At 41.9% G+C, this 22,308-nt stretch overlaps 2 protein-coding genes and 2 pseudogenes across 2 annotated transcripts; 2 read left to right on the top strand and 2 right to left on the bottom strand.

Moving 5' to 3' along the window:
• Nucleotides 1–4,231: 4,231 nt before the first annotated feature.
• LOC101711345 (olfactory receptor 10H1) lies at nucleotides 4,232–5,179 on the top strand. Its single transcript, XM_004875390.2, has one exon. It carries the CDS (start codon nucleotides 4,232–4,234, stop codon nucleotides 5,177–5,179), a length of 948 nt encoding a protein of 315 aa, XP_004875447.2.
• Nucleotides 5,180–10,959: 5,780 nt separating this feature from the next.
• On the bottom strand, nucleotides 10,960–15,712 carry LOC147821174 (RING finger and CHY zinc finger domain-containing protein 1 pseudogene; annotated as a pseudogene).
• Nucleotides 15,064–19,353, top strand: LOC101713160 (YY1-associated factor 2-like; annotated as a pseudogene).
• Nucleotides 15,915–21,856, bottom strand: LOC101711712 (olfactory receptor 10H2-like). The gene is given in 2 exon segments (XM_087201553.1): nucleotides 15,915–20,495; nucleotides 20,498–21,856. Coding segments are annotated over 2 exon segments (945 nt in total). The 5' UTR covers nucleotides 20,754–21,856; the 3' UTR covers nucleotides 15,915–19,806.
• Nucleotides 21,857–22,308: the final 452 nt, after the last annotated feature.

Below are 22,308 nucleotides of genomic sequence, written 5' to 3'. Positions count from 1 at the left end.
ATGGGCACAATCTCTGCTGTTATCTGAAAAATTATTTCTGATTTTATTTTTTTCCAGATCCTCTTTTGTTGCCTGTTCAGGGAGTCCAGGTGGTTGAGTATCAGCATGTTCCATCTCATTTCTCTTTGGGGTTGCTTTAGGTGATCTGGAAGTCTGGTTTCAAGACTTGGTTATGTGTCTTCTCATTTTGATGGGGGGTGGGAGGTGTTACTGGTGCCCATGCGGGTCACCTCCTCTGTCCCAGGGGAGGGGATTGTATGACAGACTGGAAGCCTCCTCCTGGGCACTGGGAGCTGCTCACCTCTTCAGTGCTGGGGGTAGTGATACCGTGGCTTGGAAGCCTCTTCTTGGGCGCTGGGAGTGGCTCACCTCCTCTCTGCTGGGGAGGTAGTATGGTGTCCCAGAAGCCTCCTCCTGGGCAGTGGGAGCCACTCACCTCCTCTGTGCTCAGGGAGGGGGTTGTACAGTGGCCTGGAAGCCTTCTCCTGGGTCTGTTCTTTGATTTTAAAATCTTTAAATATAACTAGGCAAAAGACATGGATGCAGAAGTGGAGGGTGTATGTAAGGCAGCCTGAGCCCAAGGGGATGGGAGGGCTGCTTTTTTGTCATCATCAAGAGCCAAGCCCCAAATCCCAAATTTGTAGAGCATTAGTCCCTTCTCAAGCCCTTGAGAAGTTCAGGTAATTGACTCAACCTTGGAAGGCAGGAGGGAGACAAAATAAGGACACAGATTCCCTGAGGTTGCCTCATCCAGGCCTGGTCCCTAGGGGTCCCAACATCCCTATGGCAGAGGCAGAGGTAGCAGGAGCACAGCCAGAGGAAGCAGTGGGCAGGCAACAGGGGAGGGATAAATAATGGCAGTCAAGCTCTGTCAAGCCCCCTTTCCCCCCCAACTGGCAGGGCACACTGGAGCAGCCCCATCTACAAGGAAACTTTAAACCAGGGCCTCCTGCCAGGGTAAAGAAGAACGAGGCACCACGTCTCAACCTTCAGGAGAATCATTTTCCTTCTGAGCAACCTCACCAGGAGAGACCTGGGGAGTCAGTATCTGCCATTGACTCAGACAAGCCTCCCATTTACATGACCTCAGGAAATTCAGATCTATGTGACATGGGGGAGCATAATGCTTAGCTGACTATCTGTTTTGGAGCACCGCTACCTTATGAAGTAAGTTCTTTGGACAGATGAGAAGACTGAGGTGCAGAGAGGAAAGCCATTGCTATGTCTATTAGTTTTAACCTCTCTTCTTGGTCTGTCTAGCCAAAAGCCAATGGAGAAATGTTTAGGGAGAGAAGAGAGAGACAAGGAGATTCAGAATTTAGAGTATCTGGGTTACTCCCTGGGGTATAAACAATGAGGAAGGTATTACTGGGGCCATATGAGGTGATGATGAGGATTTAAGGATGAGAAAAGGCAGAGAAAAAGGATAGAGAAGGAAGCTGAGATGGGAGAGAGGGTCAGAGAGGGGAAAGGTAAATAACTTCACTAAGAAGAGATGGCTGGGATGGTACAATAGGGAAGACTAGATAGGGTCTGAGAAAGAAGACAGACCGAGCCCATGGTTCTGAACTGGGCATCATTCTGTCTCCCAGAGAATATTCGACAATGTGTGAGGATACATCTTACTGTCACAGTTAGGGGATGCTACTGGCATCTAGTAGATCAAGATACTGCTCAACGTCCTATAATGCTCAGGACAGCCCCAAACACAGAGCACAGCTCAGCCCCATTGTTCTGCTCTCTACTTCTATAAATTCAATATTTTTAGGTTCCATTTATAAGTGAGATCATGTAGTCTTTGTCTTTCTGTGCCTGGATGGATGGTTACCAAAGACTAGAAGTGGGGTGGGGGAAGGAAGAAATTCAGAATTGTTGATCAAAGAAGAAAAAGTTTTGGTTAGATGGAACAATCCATTTTGGGGTCTATTGTACAGCAGAGTGAATTTAGTCAATGATCATGTACATGTCAAAATAACTAAGCCAACTCCAAATATTTTACCATAAAAATGACAAATAATTTAGGTGGTGGATATGGTCATAAACTTGATGTAATCATGACACATTGTGTATATCATCAAAACCTCACCTTGGGGCCAGGGATTTAGCTCAGTGGTTCTGGCTCCTGCTGCACAAGCACAAGGTCCCAAGTTCGATCCCTGGTACCAAAAACAAAACAAACAAAAAAAATCTCACCTTCTACCCTATAAATACATACAATTATGCTTAGTCAATCAAAAGTAATATTAACAATTTTAAAATGAATGATTCTGTCCCCAGTGTCCCTAATGCAGAATTTGGGGAACACTACATTTGGGGTATATATGGGTAGGACTTCTCTGTGTCATGCTTAGCTCTCAAGTCTCTAGGTGGCGAGATGACCCCACTGTGCCAGTGCCAGAAAACTGTCTGTCTCCTCTCCCTCTCCTTCTCTCTCTTCTTTCTATTTCTTTTCCTGTATCTCTTGTACTCTCTGCCTTTGTCTCTCTGTGTGTCCTTTTCACTAAAACCCATGTTTATATTAAGAGCCACACTTGGTGTTTGGATTTTGACAAATGCACAATGTCCCTCATCCACCATCACAATATTCTACAATGTGGTTTCACCATCTTAAACACCCTCTTTGCTCTGCCTATTCCTCTCTCTCTCTGTCCTAACAAGTCCCAGGAAACCACAGACCTTTTATTGTTAATGATTTTGTGTCTTCCTGACTGAAGATGGGCCTGTTTTAGCTGCATTCTGTGTCCCATCATGCTAGAGAATGGTATATGCAGTCCTCAGCCACCTCCCCCAGAAGGAATCAGCTCTAATCTTCCCTTAGTTCTTTCTTTCTTGGATGTTTGGGATCTCCTGTAATATGAGGTTGACAATGTGGGTATGGTCAGCCATGGGGACGGGACATCTTCTTAACCTTGGGAGCAGCCTCTGACTTTCCTTAACAGCCACCAGTAAGTGATGACTATAACAAGAAAGAGGCCAGGAAAAGACAAGCGTTGGGGTCAGTCAGACATAAGTTCAAAGCCTGGTCCACTGCACAGGCACAAAAAGGGCACATAGTGTATGATGCCATTTATGTGACATGTCTGGAACAGGCAGATTTATAGAAACAGAAACTAGATTAGTGATTTACTCTGTTAATTTTATATTGCCTAGCTTTTTTGGAAAAAGATAACTTAAATATTGTTAAGTGATTCATACAGAAGCACGGAAGGTGGCTGGGGATATATCTCAGTGGTACAGTGCCTGTCCTGAGTTCCATTCTTGATACAAAAAAAAAAAAAACCAAAACAACAACAAAAAACACTGAAATCTCATATTCAATGGATTCTTATAATTATTTACTGAGGACAAAGTATGTATATTTGCTTACTTGTATTTCCTTAGTTAGCATATAACACAACTTCCAAGAAGAATTCATTTGTTTTTCACAATAACTCTTTGATAGAGAGGGGGGAATGAGGTACATAGAGATGGAGAAACTTGTTTAGGTTACACAACAGGCACACAGGGATTTGAACTTGGGTCTGCTACCTCTTACTACCTTCTATCTGTCTGATAGTTATGTTGCATTGACTCAGAACATACAGACATGATTCATGGACACCAGGAAACAATACTTTACTTCAGTCTCTTCCCTTAAAACAATACAGTCTGTTACATCTCACTTCCCATGCGGATGAATAACTGCAGAGGAAGAATCTGACCAATGTAAATTAAGCCAGAGATGCTCCTTTTCCATGAATTTATGGGCAAGGGTAGAGATATCTTGTGGTATCTGAAGCTGTGGGTAGAATGGGATTTATCACAAAGAAAGAATAGGGCATGGAAGCAATGTTGGAAGGTTCAGGAAAGGGACTCTTCATGTGGGGAAACAAAGTCAAAGAACTGTGCAGGGTGTAGTCTTTGGAGTCAGCCAGCTGTGGGTCTGAGTTTTGAACTGGCCATTTCGGCAGCTTCACCTTAAGCAACTTGTTGAGCCTTTCTACACTCCATTCTCAATGAGTTCGCTCAACATACCTAGGATGGGGGTAAAAAAAATAGCACCATCTTCACAAAGCAGATAAGATCATTAAGTTATAGAAGGTAACAGTAGGAATTGAATTGATGCCACTTGTTATCCTTGACCACGATCAGACTTTAGGGCAAGCTGAGGTGGGATGGAGGCTGACCGACTGCCTTTTCCTGTCCAGTAGGTGACCTCTCCCCACCATGCCTCACCCCAGAAGCAGCCTCCATGTGGGGAGCTAATCACTCAACAGTGACTGAGTTCATCCTCATCGGCTTCTCCACCTTCCCCCACCTTCAGCTGATGTTCTTCCTGCTGTTCCTGCTGATGTACCTGTTCACCCTGCTGGGAAACCTGCTCATCATGACCACCATCTGGAGCGAGCGCAGCCTCCACACACCCATGTACCTCTTCCTGTGTGCCCTCTCCATCTCTGAGATCCTCTACACCTTTGTCATCATCCCGCGCATGCTGGCTGACCTGCTCTCCACCCACCACTCCATCACCTTTGTTGCATGTGGCAACCAAATGTTCTTCTCATTCACATTTGGCTTCACCCACTCCTTCCTGCTCACTGTCATGGGCTATGACCGCTATGTGGCCATCTGTCACCCCCTGCGCTACAATGTGCTCATGAGCCCCCATGGCTGTGCCTGCCTGGTGGCCTGGTCCTGGATTGGTGGATCAGTCATGGGGATGGTGGTGACAACAGCAGTTTTCCAGCTCACCTTCTGTGGTCCCAATGAGATCCACCATTTTGCTTGCCATATGCCACCCCTGTTAAAGTTGGCCTGTGGAGAGAATGTACCAGTGGTGGCCAAGTGTGTGGGCTTGGTGTGTATCACAGTCCTACTGGGCTGCTGTCTCCTCATCCTCCTCTCCTACGCCTTCATTGTGTCTACCATCTTGAGGATCCCATCAGCTGAGGGCCAGCACAAAGCCTTCTCCACATGTGCGTCCCACCTCACGGTGGTGGTTGTGCACTATGGCTTTGCCTCTGTCATCTACCTCAAGCCCAAGGGCCCTCAGTCTCTGGAAGGAGACACCTTGATGGGCATCACCTACACGGTCCTCACACCCTTCCTCAGCCCCATCATCTTCAGCCTCAGGAACAAGGAGCTGAAGGTAGCTATGAAGAAGACCTTCCTCAGCAAACTTTACCCAGAAAAAATATAACAATCTGGGGAAAATTCCTTGGAAATAACTAAATATGGTTACCAAATTCTACTGTTAGAGATGATACCCCATCTTATATGCTGAGTTATGTTTTCTGAGCCAATCAAGCTGCCTTTGTAGCCAACATACAAATGTATATATACACAAGGGTCAATCAACATCAGGGATTTGTTTGGAGTGGAAGGGTGTATGAGCTCATAACACAGAGAAAATCAGATTTTACTCTGTACCTGTGACAGGATACTGTCAGCGCCAAGTCTCTAGATCTGTTCGCCTGCCCAGATCCAGTGTTATTTATTATTCTTGGCAACACAAACCCACAATGCAATGAGAAATGGAAGACTTCATATTCCACTTCTATCTCATAACACAAGGTAGGAATAACTCAGATTTTTTCAGTCTATAAAAGACTACCCCAGCTTAAAAGAAAGGAAAGCAAAAGCACCGTATTTCATCATTGTCCAGATCTGTGCAGTAGAAGTTGGAAACAGGACTAAGCAGATATCCAGAAAAAGAGTTGGGGAAATCTTGACACTTCAGTGGTAAAGCTTGAATACTTGTAGATGGACAGAAATGTTTTCACAGTTGGTTTAAGTAAACGGTTCCACTGCGAAGTATCATCTGTTGTGTTGGTGATACAGCACAAAGGCCAAAGAGGAGCTTTCTGCTGAAGATGGACAATGAGTGCAGAGCCCAGGATGAAAGTTTATCTTGTGGGGCTTAATGCTCACCTGTTACTCTACAGAGAGGAATTTAAGGTTGATCCCACTGAACAGCATTTATAATTTGTTAAAAATACATGTTTTCAAGTTTAAGTTGAATAGCAAACTATACATCATTTGTCCTAAAGGATGAAGTCACTCTTTAGAGGATCACTTCAATGGTAAACACATCCTGTGATAACAGGAAATGGGGGGAAGCGGGAAGCAATTTCAGTCACAACTGAGGAACCCAGAGAAGCTCCCTTTTCCCAGTACATGCTGCAGTTCATGTTTCTTCTTACTGTTCGGGCACATTGTGTGTCATTACAGCCTCATGAGAGGGTGCAATAGAATCACACCCTCCCCATTTGACAGAGAGGAAACCAAGACTCCTCCAAGATCACACAACAGGAAAGAGCCAGGATTTCTGTCTTCTCAGACTCCATGTCCTCTCCATTCAGTGCTTCATGCAGTGTCTTCTTACAGTGGGTTTTGTGGACCTGAATACAGGGATCATTGTCATCCACCAAACCACACACCTCAACATCCTTAGAGTACTTTATGGGCACTGGAGGGTGATGTGATCTACCATGCACTAAAACCTTCATCCTTGGAACTTTGTGGGAAATTTTCAGTAAATTCCAGAGTCATTCATGATTTTCTTTTCAATTTTTATTTTTTATTAGTATAATTTTTTATTTGAAAATAAGTTTTAGTCTTGGAATTTCTAAATAATTCCTCACACTGAGCTGAGATGTCCCTTTGCCAGCAACAAAGCCAATCTCAGCAAGAATAGAGAGCTACTGTTTAGAACATATAAAAAAACCAACAAAATTAAATCCACCAAGATAAAAGACCCAATTAAAAAATGGGCAGGGCTGGAGATTTAGCTCAGTGGTTCCGGTGTCTGCCTCGCAAGCACAAGGTCACGAGTTCGATCCCCGGTACCCCCCAAAAAAGAATCTTGGGCTGGGGATTTAGCTCAGTGGTTTCGCTGCTTGCTGCTCAAGCGCAAGGACCCGAGTTCGATCCCCGGTACCCCCCCCCCCAAAGATGGGCAACTGGGCCGGGGATTTAGCTCAGTGGTTCTGCCACCTGCCTTGTAAGTGCAAGGTCCTGAGTTCAATTCCTGGTACCGAAAAAAAAAAGATAAGAAAAAATGGGCAACTGAAATGAATAGACACAGAAGAAGAAGAAGAAGGAGGAGGAGGAGGAGGAGAAGGCCAATAAATATATGAAAAAATGCTTAATATCATTGGCCATTAGAGAAATGCAAATTGAAACACTGAGGTTCCATCCTTTCCAGAAAGAATGGCCATCATCAAGAAATCAAATAATAACAAATGTTGGCAAGACTGCAGGGGGAAAGGAATACTCCTACATTGTTGGTGAGAATATAAACTAATGCAATTATTTATGGAAATAAGTATGAAGATTTCTCAAAAAAGTAAAACTAGAAATTCCATTTGACCCGACTATTCCCCTTCTAGGTATCTTCCTAAATGAGTTGAAGACATCATATTATACTGATACATGCATACCCATGTTTATAGCAGCATAATTTATAATAGCTAAATCTTGAAAATGGCCCATATGTCCATCAAAGATGAATAGATAAAGAAAATGTAGTATTTATACACAATGGAGTACTACTCTGCCATAAAGATAAATTTGAGTTGTTTGTAGGAAATGGATGCACCTTGAACCATTTTGTTCAGTGAAATAAGTCAGACACACAAGCTTAAATATTGCATATATTACCGAATAGTTTCACTAGTGTGAGAAACTGATAGTGTAAACAAGGATTAAAATGATTAGAATGAATAATTGATAATTTGAAATAGGAAAAAAGGTCCAAAGATGAAGGAGTGAAGGGAGGGGAAGGGGAAAGGAAAAGAGGGAAAGGGAAAACTATGAGAAAAGAAAAAAAAGGAAATGAAATCTATGTAAATAGGGAAGGGCAGAGGGGCTGAAGTGTGCACAGGTAATGGGGAAAAAAAAATAAGAACCAAGATGTATCATGTACAGGTACAAACACCCAATGATAAATGTAAACGAATTGTATACCTAAAATGTACCAATAAAAGAACTAAAAAAAAATTGCATATATGAGAACCCCCAAATATAAATAAAAAGCAAAATAAAAGATAATAATAGGAAAAAGGGAGATAGATGGTTTGTAAAAGGGAAGGGGACCAAGTGATGGAGTGAGGGAAGGAGAGGATGAAAAAACAGTTGAGATGTGACATGTTCATGTACCAAATCCCCACGAGGAATGTGATCATTGTGCTATGCAAACATGTGCTAATAAAAAATAAAAACTGGAAAAAAGAAAAAAAAATGTCTTTCATTTGCTTAATCAAAGACTCACTTGGACTCTAACACCACTGGTATCCAAACAAATGAAGAGCCTGGAAGATGGACAGGTTCCACTGTTAGTTGAGCACTGAATGTGTGAGGCTAATTTATTGCAAATCCGTATGCTACAAGTTTGGTAAGATCAGGAAGCCTGGTCACCCTGCTCATCATCACATAGAGCACCAGGATGGTGCTTGGAATATACAATAAATTCTTGGTGGATATTTGTAGACTGGAATAACTCAAGCCCCACAACACTGAACAAACCAGAATGTTGGCTTACATATTTACTGTGAGAAACCTCACTGTCCTTTAGGGCCATGGGAAGAGCCACATTTGAGTGAGACTGAACTACCACTAATTAATTTCCCACCTGACTAGACTGATACTTTGATATGTATTCCACATAACATGCTGGCTATGCATACAGTGGAATACCAGGCAGTCACTCCAGCCAATTCCACGTTGTACTTAAGAGTCCGTTGCTTGCTGCGAGTCCCTTGCTCCCTGCATGTCCCTCAGGTATAAGGGCCTAATGTGCCATTTTTACAGGGATGTCCCCCAAATCCTTTTCTTCACATCTTCCCCACTGCTTCCTCAACATCTCCATTTGGCTACGTGGTAGGCATCTCAAACGTAACATGTCCAAATCTAATTCTTGAATATTCTCATTACCATTCCCATTCCCTCCTCCTTCTTCCTCTTCCTCTTCCTTCTCTTTCCTCCCAGTCTTTCCTATCTCAAAAAACATCATTGAGTTCGATCCCTGGTACCAAAAAAAAAAAAATCATCAATCTCAGTTTTTGGAGACATTCTTTTTCTTCATTTTTATTTTTATTAGTCCCCATGTTCAGTATATAATGATTACATGCGTCTTGAGGACTTGGTACATGCACATAGCACATCTTCCTTCTTTTTAAATCCCCTTCCCCTTCCTCTCCTCTCCCCCTAGCTCTTGGTCTCCTTTCCTTTTGCAATAGCTTCCTATTATCTTATTTTTTGCTCTTTATCTTTGGGGTTTCTCATAGAGGAGGAATCATGCCATTTTTAAGCTTGTGTGTTTGGTTTATTTCACTCTTGATTCCTCCAACTCACCAGCAAATCAAGGTTGGTTCTCTCTTCAAAGCAGATCCAGAACTTGGCTCCTGGTCACCAGCCCTGCTGCTACTATCTTGGTCTAGGTGACCATCCTCTCTCACCTGGATGGTTTCCATCGCTTCAAAGTTGCTCTTTCTGCCTCCACCCTTCCCCCTCTTATGCTATATTCTCAATAAAAAGGCAACTTGAAGCAGAGCATGGCGGTGCATGCCTGTAATCTCAACACTCAGGAGGCTGAGGGAGAAGGATCACCAAGAGTTCAAGGCCAGCCTGGACTACATAACAAGACCTTGTCTTAAAAACAACAAAACAAAACAAACAAACAAAATAAGGGAAGATTGAGTCTTTCAAACACATGCTGTATTAATATCCCTCTACTTAGAACCCTGCAATGTCTCCTTACAGTGCCCTGGGCCTTGCTTCTTTTCTTTTCTTTCCTTTCCTTTTCTTTTCTCTTCTCTTCTCTTCTTTCTTTCTTTCTCTCTGTCTTTCTTTTTTCTTTCTTTCTTTTTTCTCTCTTCCTTCCTCTTTTCTTTTCTTTTTTTTGAGACAAGGTCTTGCTATGTAGTTCAGGCTGGCCCTGAAGTCACTATGTAACCCAGGCTGACCTTGAACTTACAGCGATCCTCCTGCCTCAGCCTCCTGAGTGCTGGGATTACAGGCGTGCACCGCCACACCCTGCTGGCCTCATATTTTATGCTCTCCCTTACCCCCTCTGCTCCAGTATCCTGGCTACCCCTCAAACACACTCTGCATTTCTGTGCCCATACTCTTCCACTGCCTATAACAGTTTTCACTCCGATGTCTGCTTGGCTCTTTCTCCACTGCCCAGTGCCTTCTACTTGAATAGCAGTGAGCCCTTCCATAACTGCCTGTAGAGAACAGCAAGCCACTGGCCAAGTACTATTTCTCTCGATGTTTACTTTTCTCCACGAGCATATTATCATTTGGCTTCTCCCTCTTGGTTGGATATTGTCTGTTTCTGCCCATTAGGATATTGTTTTGAGCAGCTAAAGGACAGGTACTCAGTCTATTTTGTCTTTTGCTGTATGATCAGTTGGCATGTGGCAGTTTCTTAAATATTTGTTGAATAAATTAATCTAGAAGAATGAGGGAAAATGAGGCTTACCATGAAGAACAATTTTTTCCATCTACTGGAAAAAAGTTTCCAAGTTTGTTAACGTTGTTGGAGCACATGTATGGAAATCGGCTTTCTGATATATTGCCGTGTGTCTTCTTTTGTTTCAATATAACTATTAGTGCTTATTACATCTAAATGCACTTATAGGCCCCAAAGGACTGTCTTAAAAAATGCAAAAGCATATGTAATTAGGTTTTTAACAATAAGGTAGAACTTATAGCACAGTCCTATAAAGAATAATAATGAGAATCAAGTGTAGTTCTATCAAGAACTAGGGGGCTGGGGATTTAGCTCAGTGGTTCCGCCTTCTGCCTCGCAAGCACAAGGTCCAGAGTTCAATCCCTGGTACCAAAAAATAAATAAATAAATAAATAAATAAATAAATAAATAAATAAAAAGAACTGTGTATGCAGTGTCACTTAAAACAAAATTCCTGAAAATATAATATACTTCTATGAGTTTCAGTGACAAACGTTGGCTTCCAAACAACTGACATTAAAGGAAATTCTGATGCACACACAAGCAGAGGCTTTCCCTCAGTAGACAGCTGAGATGATTGTATAGCAAACCTGAATCCACAGATACTTTGTGTGCTGTGACCCTGGAATCCCCAGCTCTATGGCTGGGCCTGGTGGTGCCCGCATGCAATCCTAGCACCCAGAAGGCTGAGGAAGGAGGATCTCTGTGAGTTCAAGGCCAGCCTGGACTACTTACTAAGACCCTGTCTCAAAAAACAAAAACAAAAACGAAAACAAAATCGAAAACAATAAAACAAACAAAAACATATTAGTTTCAATGCACTGATTGTGACATATTCTGACAACTGGGTACTTTTCCACAGAGTTTTTTTTCCTATTTCACAAAAAGCTGAGTTTTCCTGTGGCATACAAGTTGGTCATTGCTGATCCAGTGAAATTCCACAGCCCCTAGTTTGAGCAGTATTGTAGGCATGATAAATCTGACATTTTATGCCTCGAATATGACACTGGACTGTGAATCATCCATTGCAGCCATCCAGAGAATATCCACAGTCACGCTCTGATGTTCTGACACCTCAGGAGACGGGGCTGCCTCGTTATTCAGCTCTCTCCAGTACTAAGTCACGTCTAAGGCACGGTGCATGTGCCACGAACACCAGCTGCCTTCTTTCAACTTTTCTTCATATCAAGTTCTATGTAAAAGAGGTCCACACTGCAGGACATGAGCGAGGACACAGGATGTGAATGTCCTCCAAACATTCTGGACAATTCCTTCAAGAAACATTTTCAATACACTTATGTTTTCCTTGAAGATTCATAGCTAAGCATAAATTAAATTTCAAAGAATGAGAAAAAAAATCTTCCCTTGGATCGGTCCTACAAATTCCACAGTTTTCACAGCAATGCTGCTTCTTCTCTTTGTCAAACAGAGGGCACATACTGAAGTGATATTCTCCAAACAATTCTCCACAAGATTTTTGGGCATGTAGAACTTTTTCACAGTTGATGCATTGTGATGCCTTTACTTTAAAGTGATCTAGCTGATGATCCTCATAGTTATCACCACACAGTTGGCAAGTATAAAGTTTGTCACAGCCGGGTGTGCTGGCACACATCTGTAATCCCAGCACTCAGGAGGCTGAGGCAGGAGGAACACTGAAGGCCAGCCTGGGCTACACAGTAACAAAACAAAACAAAACAAAACATGCCTCCAAGTGTCTGGAGAAGGATCCCAGGACTCATCGCCATGACAACAGCTAATAGGATGGGACACAAGAGACACATTGCTCTCTCAAGAGAGAGAGAAGGGCTCAAATGGGCCGGGGATTTAGCTCAGTGATTCCACCACCTGCCTCGAAAGTGCAAGGTCCCGAGTTTGATCCCCAGTACCGAGAGAGAGAGAGAGAGAGAGAGAGAGAGAGAGAGAGAGAGAGAAGTGCTCAACTACAGTAGGGCTGTGCAGTGATTAAACATTTAATGAACAAATGGGCCTCCGTTCAACTGCCTCTTATTTCTTATGTTTTTCTTCCTATCATTAAAATGGGTTTAGTCTTTCAGGATGGCTCTCAGAAGTAAGTAGCACATCCTAGGTAGGGCAACCGACAGCATCTGGCATACAGAAAGCACTCAATAATTGCTAGCCTTTCAATATCAATTCAGTAATTATTTGTGCCATGTGTCAAGACCTGTGCTTATTTTGAGAGTACAGAGATGTCCACCTCTGTGACTTGCCTTTGAGGTATTCCCACAGCCCTTGGTGGAGAGACACACAGAGAAGTATTAAGGGTCTAATCAAGATGTGGATGGCATTAGTCATGGTTCTCCTGAGACACAGAGACACAGAACCAACTCTCTCTCTCTCTCTCTCTTTCTCTCTCTCTCTCTTTCTCTCTCTCTCTCTCTCTATATATATACGCACACACACACAGAGATTGATGATAGGTGATAGATATACAGACAGAGATGGTTGTTATAAAGTACCAGTTCATAGCATCAAGGAGCCTGAGAAATTTCATAAAATATCATCTGGAGACCAAGAAGTGGGGGCGTTTAATAGAAGTGTATTTTTCAGGAGATAGAGGTATATTTTTCAGAGAGATTCCCTCTGGCTGCTGGGCAGACACAGCCTGTGGGGTTGGGGTGGCACAAGAAAGAAAATGTCCCAAGGAAGAGGCTGGAACTTCAGCCACAAGCAAGGGTGTCAGGTCAACAGGGAGGAAGAGCAGGATGAGTGGAGTGATGGCAGCCATCACCTCTTTCAAGCTGGCCTTGGTCTCTAGAAATTACCTTGGCAACGCTGAGCTCTAACTGGGGGTGGGACTAATGGAAAGACAGATCTCCATGTCAACAGCCTGTCTCCAGGCACTTCTGAGCTCTGCCTGGGGGATACCAAAGAATGTGGTGCAGAGGGAACCATTAGCAAGGGATGCAGAGGGCGGGGGATGTGAATAAGGAGAAGCTGATTAATGAGGGAGACGGAGACAGGGCTCCTGGGTGGGGAGTGCTGGCCAGTGCTGGGGGTCAGAGTGGGGCCATCTCCACTCCTGCAGTGTGTGCCCACCAAGGGTCATCTCGCTCTTCCCAAGACTCTAGCTAGGTTTACACTGATTTCTTGCATTTATTCTTATTTTGTCAGCAGATAAATTAATGATAGCTTCTTCTTTGTTTTGTCTTTAGAGGAAGAAGAAAGGCAAGCATTTTTTTTTTCCCTTTTAAAAGGGACCATGGCCAGGGATTTAGCTCAGTGGTTCCACCACCTGCATTGTGAGTGCAAGGACCCAAGTTTGATCCCTGGTACCAAAAAATAAAAATAAAAATAAAAGGGACCTTTTGGGAGGAGGCGGGTGAGGCAGTCACCTTGAGCATCCAATTTAAGTGCCCACCAAAGACTTCAGGAAAAAATAATATTGAGTGCATACTTTCCGTTCAAAACATTTATTTTTAAATTATAGCTATTTACGAGGCGTGGGGTGGCAATTTGATACATACACAATTATAATTCATTTTTAAAACTCCATGATGAACAACATATCAACATTTGACACAGAGAGGATACTAGGCTTGTTTTTCTGGACAGCATCCCCCATGTCGCCCTGGCTCAGGGATCTAGAACATGTCCCTTTTACGAACCAATGCATGTTCACTGAGTTCACCTTTTTTGCTCGTTTCAAATTTATAAAACAACTAATCCTAAGTCAAGAAGTGAAAATAAGGTTTGTTTTATTTTCACAGTGCATTACCATTGGTCACCTAAATGACAGCAAGTTTGCTTTTTTTTTTTCTCTGATGCCCATGAGCAATTGCAGTGTCTTTTTCAGGTATAACTCAGAAGCCACCTTTTCCATCAACTCTCTCAAATTCACACAGTTTGGTTCTTACCTATGTCCCATCATATTCCAAGTTGCCTACAGAACTGCGATTCACTACAGCTGTGTCCAAGAACTTGTGCTGGCCATGGCCCTTCCCTTGTCTGTGACAACTTGTGGGAGGCACTGTCTGCTACTCCTCCACATGTTAGAGGGAAGGCAAAGGATGCCCACAAGCATTGCTAGTTACCTACTGTGGGATGTCTAATGTAACATAACCAAATAACCTGGCTTTAAAAGGGGCCAGGAATTTGTTTTTCAGCCCTAGACATTGAACCTATGGCCTCACGCATGCTAGTCAAGTGCTCTACCACTGAGCTTCAAACCCAACCCCAGGGGTCAGGGATTTTATTTTTTTAGGTTAAACAATTCAACACAGGTTGAGCATCCTTAAAATCCAAAACTTTCTGAGCACCAGCATCATGCCACAAGTGGAAAATTCCACGTGACTTCACGTAACAGGCTGCAGCCAAAACACAGGTGCATTAAAAATATTGCACGAATGGGTTGGGTATTTAGCTCAGTGGTTCTACTGCCTGCCTCACAAGTGGAAGGACCCGAGTTTGATCCCTGGTACCAAAAAAAAAAAAAATATTGTATGAAGGGCTGGGGATTTAGCTCAGTGATACCATACCTGCCTTGCAAGCGCAAGGTCCTGAGTTTGAGCCCTGGTACCAAAAAAAAAAAAAATTGCATGGAATCTTTCCATGTTTATAAACTGTAAGGTACATATAAAGCATAAATGAATATCGTGTTTAGACTTGGCTCCTGTTCCTCAAGACATCTCATTAGGTAAGTGTACATATTCCAAGACCTGAAAAAAAACCCTCTGAAATATGAATATTTCTGCTATGAGGGATTTTGGATTATGGGTATTTAACATTTTTTTTTTTTGGTACAGAGGATCAAACACAGGACTTTGTGCTTGTGAGGCAGGCAGAGGCACCACTGAGCTAAATCCCCAGCCCTCAACTTATATTTTAAAATGATTCTCTTCTCCATATTAATGCACCTTTTACACACACACACAGAAGCCTGGCATGGTGTTGCTTGCCTGTGATCCCTGATATTGGGGCGGGGAACTGACGCAGGAGGATCATGAGTTGAAATCCAGCCTAGGAACTTATCAAAACCCTGCCTCAAAAATAAAAACTATAGAAAAGGCTGGGGATGCACCTCAGTGGTAGATCACTTCCCTAGCATGCATGGAGCCCTGGATTCAATTTCCAGTACTGAAAACAGTAACAGCAAAACATCAAACAAACCACAGAAACACAACCGCCAGTTCGTGTGAGCTCACAAAGTGTCTCCCCAGTTCTCTCACACTGGATGTTTCTTTCCAGCCCCATCTTCTGGATTGATTTTGTTGGTGCTAGCTCAGGTTTGTCTCTTGTCCAAATCGCCTCTTTCTGGAGCAGACTAGCTTTGCTTTCCCTCCTCATAGTCCCTGAGAAATGTGTGCTTCTGATCTCCAGCTCAACTCAAAGAGCAGGTCCCATTCTAGCTTTGCAGCTTCAAGGGAGAGATTTTGGCCAACTTTATCTCTTTGTAACTCAGTTTCCTCATCTTTAAAATGGAACTAATAATCCTATCTGCCTTGTAAAGTAAAATAACTGATGCGTGGGACGGCTGCGGGCCCGGGCGCAGCCTGTGGTGACCCCGCCCTGTGTTCTGCAGGCCGAAGCGGCAGCCAAAGCCATCCTCGGATGCGGGCTACTGGGACTGCAGCGCCTGCACCTTCTGGAACATCGCCGAGGCCTTCAAGTGCTTGAGGTGCGATGTGTGGCAGGGCATCTCCACCCGGAAACCTCGACCTGTCTCCCAGCTGGTTGCACAGCAGGTTACTCAGCAGTTTGTGCTCCCAACACAGTCAAAGAAAGAGAAAAAAGATAAAGTAGAAAAAGAAAACAGTGAAAAGGAAACAACCAGCAAAAAGAACAGTCATAAGAAAACCAGGCCAAGACTGAAAAATGTGGATCGGAGTAGTGCTCAGCATTTGAAGTTTCCGTTGGAGATCTAACAGTCATTATTACAGACTTTAAGGAAAAACAAAGTCACCACCTGCATCTGGCACAGCTTCCCCAGACCAACACAGTCAGAGCAGCTCCAGCTCTGATAACACAGCGAGGGGAGCGTCCAGGTCATCTTCACCCGGAGAAGAAGCCTCATCACTGAATGGAGAATCTCATGAAACTTTATTTTCCTCAGTTTCTTTCTTTCTTTCTTTCTTTCTTTCTTTCTTTCTTTCTTTCTTTCTTTCTTTCTTTCTTTCTTTCTTTCTTTCTTTCTTTCTTTCTTTCTTTCTTTCTTTCTTTCTTTCTTTCTTTCTTTCTTTCTTTCTTTCTTTCTTTCTTTCTTTCTTTCTTTGTTTTCTTTTTTTGTACTGGGGATCGAACTTGGGACCTTGCGCCTGTGAGGCAGGCGGTGGAACCACTGAGCTAAATCCCCGGGCTTTCCTCAGTTTCTTAATCACTTCTGTCCTACCATGCAAACACACAGATTATGCCGAAAAGTACCACATTTTCACGACAAGCATATTTGTGTGCAATCCCTAATTTGAGTTCTGCATAAAATTAAAAATTGTCGGAATTTGTTGGATTTTATTGCAGTCTCTGCCTACAAAAGCTTTCCAGACTTAACATTTTGGGAATTAGGTGTCATGAAAATGTGGTTGAATTATTCATATGCAGTGTTATTGGTAAGTCTATTTTCACTTTTAGTTTAGTGAATTCTAACACATAATTCTCTACTATTGGTATGTAATGAATTTAAATTTTTTATAACATACCGCAAGCTGCCTAAATATGTATTATGTGAGAATTGTGAACACATAGTTATATGTATACAAGTCAGAGATCAACTTAATCACTATTGCTGCAACAGGATTTTCTTAATGGTTATCCTCTTAAATATACCTGCTGGTACTTGGTGTGGTTAAATAGGAAAATCTTTTTTTTTTTTTTTTTTGGTACTGGGGATTGAACTTGGGTCCTTGTGCTTGCGCAGCAGGCTGTGAAACCACCGAGCTAAATCCCTGGCCCAGGAAAGTCATTATTAAAGAATTTGTGTTGGGAAGGGGATTTAGCTCAGTGGTGCTGCCACCTGCCTCGCAAGTGCAAGGTCCTGAGTTCAATCCCCAGTACCAAAAAGAAAGAAAGAAAGAATTTGTGTGAACCTTTGCCAATGTTTTTGACATGTTTTACTAAATTATTGTTTCTGAATTTGTTTCTGGTTTTACCCATTTTTTGAGGTTTTTTTGTTTGCTTATTCTTCAAAACATTCATGTATTGTAATGTTTATTAGCAGACTAGTAAACAAAGCACTGATTATTTAGCTTTATAATTCAGGTTTAGTGCTATTGTTATTGAACAGGGGTTATTTTCTGTATTATATAAAACATTAAAATTCAGATAATTATAAGCATTTGGCCAAAAAAAAAAAAAAAAAGAAAGAAAGAAAGAAAGTTGCCATATTTGAAAAGCTGTAATTTTGGAAAAGTTTTAATTTAATGATAGTTTTATCACTGTTTTCTTGTCCCAAACTTATTCAGGGTCATAGATGTTTGAGTCTAGTTAATACAGAAATAGAATTGTTGCACAGAACTGGGAAATAACTAATCTTAAATTAATTTAATATAGCAATTGTTATGAAAATCATAGTTCCCTATTTTCAGACACAACTGCCAATTTATGCATTTATTAATATTCTGAAATAAAAAAGTACTTATAGCCCCACTCACTATTATGTACAATTACCAATAAAATATTTTTTGACTATAGAGTTTGTTTTTTTAGGGTTTTTTTTGGTACCGGGGATTGAACTCGGGCCCTTGTGCTTGTGAGGCAGGCGGCGGAACTACTGAGCTAAATCCCTGGCCCATGACTACAGATTTTGCATTTTTGTTTACAAGTAATAAAATGTTTTATGTTATATTTTAAAATCCCAACTTTGAGACCACACAATACTTTAAAAATTCTTCTATAGTCTCCTGCTTTCTGTGACCATTTGCTGAGTATATATCCAGTTATGGAGACTTCTGAAATGTAAATCAGCTTGAAAACATAACTTGGATGCCAAATATCACATAAAAGATAAGGTAACATTTGAAGAAAAAGCCGTAGACCCTGACAGTTGTGATATTTGGTGGTTTCTTGTGGTACTGTAATTTTCTGTTTAATTTCAGTACTTTTTACAGACTTAATGGTACTGTTTTTGTAAGATGCTAGTTGTGAAATACAGTTAATTGCATACAGTAAAAATCTGCAATTAAAACATTTATATAACTCAAAAAATCAACTCATGAGTTAAACATTTAAGATCTATCCTAAATCATGAAGGAAATGCAAATCAAAACCTCAGTAAGGCTGGGGGTGTAAGTCAGTGGTAGAGCACTTCTCCTGCATGTGTAGGCCCTGGGTTTGATCCCCAGCATGGTAAATTAAATTATATTAAATTAACTATAAAATACTACTAGGGTCACTATAATCGAAATAACAGTGTTGGCAAGGATGTGGAGGAGTCAGAACACTAACATCCTGCTGGAGGGCCTATAATATGAAGCAGTCACTCTGGAATAACTATGAAAGATCCTCAAATGCTTAAGCAGTTATTGTATGACCCATCAGTTTAACTCCTAGGTATATATATCAAGATATGAAGACATATATCCACATAAACATTCATATGTGATTGTTTATAGCAGCATATTTCATAATAGCAAAAAGGCAGAGACAACTCAAATCTCCACCAATTTTGGAGTGGATAACCACTAGTGAGTGGCCTATCCAATCAAAGGAATAGTATGCAGCCATGGAAAGGAACAAAGTATTGACACATGTTACAACATGGATAAAGCTTGATAACATGATGCTGAAAGAACCCAGACCCTAAAGGACAGATATTATATGGTTCCATTTATGTAAAATGTCCATAAGACACAAATCCATAGAAATAGACAGTATATTTGTGTTTGCCATGGTTTAGGGAGGAGGGCAATGATGATTGTAAGGTTCAGAGTTTCTTTTGCAGGTGATGAAAATGTTCTAAACTGACTGTGCTTAATATTGCACAAAACTTTAAAAAGAGTGAGTTATGGGCCGGGGATTTAGCTCAGTGGTTCTGCTGCCTGCCTCGCAAGTGCAAGGTCCCAAGTTCGATCCCCTGGTACCAAAAAAAAAAAAAAAAAAAAAAAAAAGAGTGAGTTATATGACATGTGAATTGTATCTCAATAAAGATTCAGAAAAGATCATACTAAGTGAATGATAAATACTCAAAAGTTTGAGTGATGAGTAGCCTATTAACAAGGAAGAAAGGAAGAAGGCAGGAATAGGCAGAGAAAGAGACAGAGAGGGGGGACAGACAGAGAGATAGAGAGACAGAGACAAAGAGAGAAACAGAGCCAGACAGACAGACAGGACAAAGTGAGGAAGAAAGATGAAAGAGTGAACTTGTCTTCAACACAATCCCTGTCAGAAAGTCAACTTCTTCAAGAGTTCTGGAGAGAAAGTTTGCTGAGGAAGGTCTTCTTCATAGCTACCTTCAGCTCCTTGTTCCTGAGGCTGAAGATGATGGGGCTGAGGAAGGGTGTGAGGACCGTGTAGGTGATGCCCATCAAGGTGTCTCCTTCCAGAGACTGAGGGCCCTTGGGCTTGAGGTAGATGACAGAGGCAAAGCCATAGTGCACAACCACCACCGTGAGGTGGGACGCACATGTGGAGAAGGCTTTGTGCTGGCCCTCAGCTGATGGGATCCTCAAGATGGTAGACACAATGAAGGCGTAGGAGAGGAGGATGAGGAGACAGCAGCCCAGTAGGACTGTGATACACACCAAGCCCACACACTTGGCCACCACTGGTACATTCTCTCCACAGGCCAACTTTAACAGGGGTGGCACATGGCAGAAGAAATGGCGGATCTCATTGGGACCACAGAAGGTGAGCTGGAAAACTGCTGTTGTCACCACCATCCCCATGACTGATCCACCAATCCAGGACCAGGCCACCAGGCAGGCACAGCCATGGGGGCTCATGAGCACATTGTAGCGCAGGGGGTGACAGATGGCCACATAGCGGTCATAGCCCATGACAGTGAGCAGGAAGGAGTGGGTGAAGCCAAATGTGAATGAGAAGAACATTTGGTTGCCACATGCAACAAAGGTGATGGAGTGGTGGGTGGGAGCAGGTCAGCCAGCATGCGTGGGATGATGACGAAGGTGTAGAGGATCTCAGAGATGGAGAGGGCACACAGGAAGAGGTACATGGGTGTGTGGAGGCTGCGCTCGCTCCAGATGGTGGTCATGATGAGCAGGTTTCCCAGCAGGGTGAACAGGTACATCAGCAGGAACAGCAGGAAGAACATCAGCTGAAGGTCGGGGAAGGCAGAGAACCCAATGAGGATAAACTGAGGCATGAAAGTGTGGTTTACCCCTAGCATGGCAGCCACACTTCCTGGAGGAGAGAAAGAAGAGTCAGTATGTAGGAGGACAGGAAGAGGCTCCTTTATCTGTGCAAAGTGTTGTTAGTCCATATACAAAAAAGCATTTATACAATTGTCCCTTAGTATTAACAAGGGTTTAGTTCTAGGATGCCCCCCAGATAGCAAAATCCATGGGTGCTCAAATTCCATGCAAAATAATGCAGTATTTGCATAGAAATTATGCATATCCTCCCATAGACTCTAATCTTGAGATGACTTAAAGTGTCTAATATAATATAGATGCTATGTAAATAGTGGCTTTACTGTATGGCTTAGAGAAAAATGACAAGAAAGAAGTCCATATGTGTTTAATACAGGCACAAGAATCATAAGGCTGACTACACTTTTAATTCATGGAACCCATGAATACAGGGAGCTGATGGTAATAATGTGTTGAGGTTTAAATATGATGATAGGTCTTAAGTTTCTGGCATTATGTAAGAACTCAATAAATAGTAATACTGAGAATTATTATTATTATTATTACTATTTTCAAATCTCCATGGTAGGATCTCAGTGTTTCTATTCAGCTATTCCAGGGTTGAGTCTTCACTTCAGAGCTATGTGACCTTGGGGTTGTTCCTAAATCTTCATAACTTTTAGTTTTCTCCTCTCTGAAGGGAAATTGATAAAAACACACTGACTGGATGATTTTTGGATTAAATGAAATTGTGTTTATAATGTACCTATTAGAAGGTCAGGAATAAACACTTCAGTGGCCAGGGATTTAGCTCAGGATCACAAGTTATTTTTCTTTTTTGAGACAGGGTCTTGGTATGTAGTTAAGGCTGGCCTTGAATCCATGGCAATCCTCCTGCCTTAGCCTCCTGAGTGCTAGGATTACAGGCATGTACCACCACACCTGGCTCCCTGTGAGTTTGAGGCCAGCCTAGGCTACACAGTGGGTTCAAGTGGGTTCATCTTGTCTCAAAAAAAGAAAAATCCACAAAATAAAAATTAAAAAATAAATAAATAAAAATAAAACGAACTTTGCATTAGAACATAAAAGAAATATATATTCACATTTATTTTAGGATAAATATAATTGAATCATGTAACATTGCCATATTCTTCAACAATCTTGGGTTAAAGGGGAATTAAGAAATTCTTTGAATTAGAATTGGGAATGTAGCTTAGTGGTAGAGCACTTGCCTAGCATGTGTGAGGTCCTGGGTTCACTCCCCAGCATCATAAGAAAACAGGAAAAAGAAAAAAAAATGTTATTTTTACACTAACAATAAATGATAATGAAAAGTTAAAATAATAAACAAATGGGCCGGGGATTTAGCGCAGTGGTTCCGTTGCCTGCCTTGCAGGCACAAAGGTCCCAAGTTATCCCCGGTACCAAAAAAAAAAATAATAATAATAACCAAATGAAATGGATGGTATACTTGAACGTAAAAAGAATATTAGTACAAAACCTAACAGAATTTAAGTAAGAGACAGATTGTATAAAAATATTGTACCAATGTTAATTTCCTGGTGATTGCAAAAGGATTATATGGGATGCTAC

Source organism: Heterocephalus glaber, unplaced genomic scaffold, assembly GCF_053883595.1.
Source record: "Heterocephalus glaber isolate CG9 unplaced genomic scaffold, H.glaber_assembly_v1.0 deba00001760, whole genome shotgun sequence".
NCBI classification, from domain to species: domain Eukaryota; kingdom Metazoa; phylum Chordata; class Mammalia; order Rodentia; family Bathyergidae; genus Heterocephalus; species Heterocephalus glaber.
The sequence above is the reverse complement of the archived record's forward strand: the minus strand, read 5'-3'. Positions and strand labels throughout refer to the sequence as shown.

Bases quoted from the DNA above. Each gene is read 5' to 3' on its own strand.
- LOC101711345 (XM_004875390.2), top strand. From the start codon at position 4,232: ATGTGGGGAGCTAATCACTCAACAGTGACTGAGTTCATCCTCATCGGC.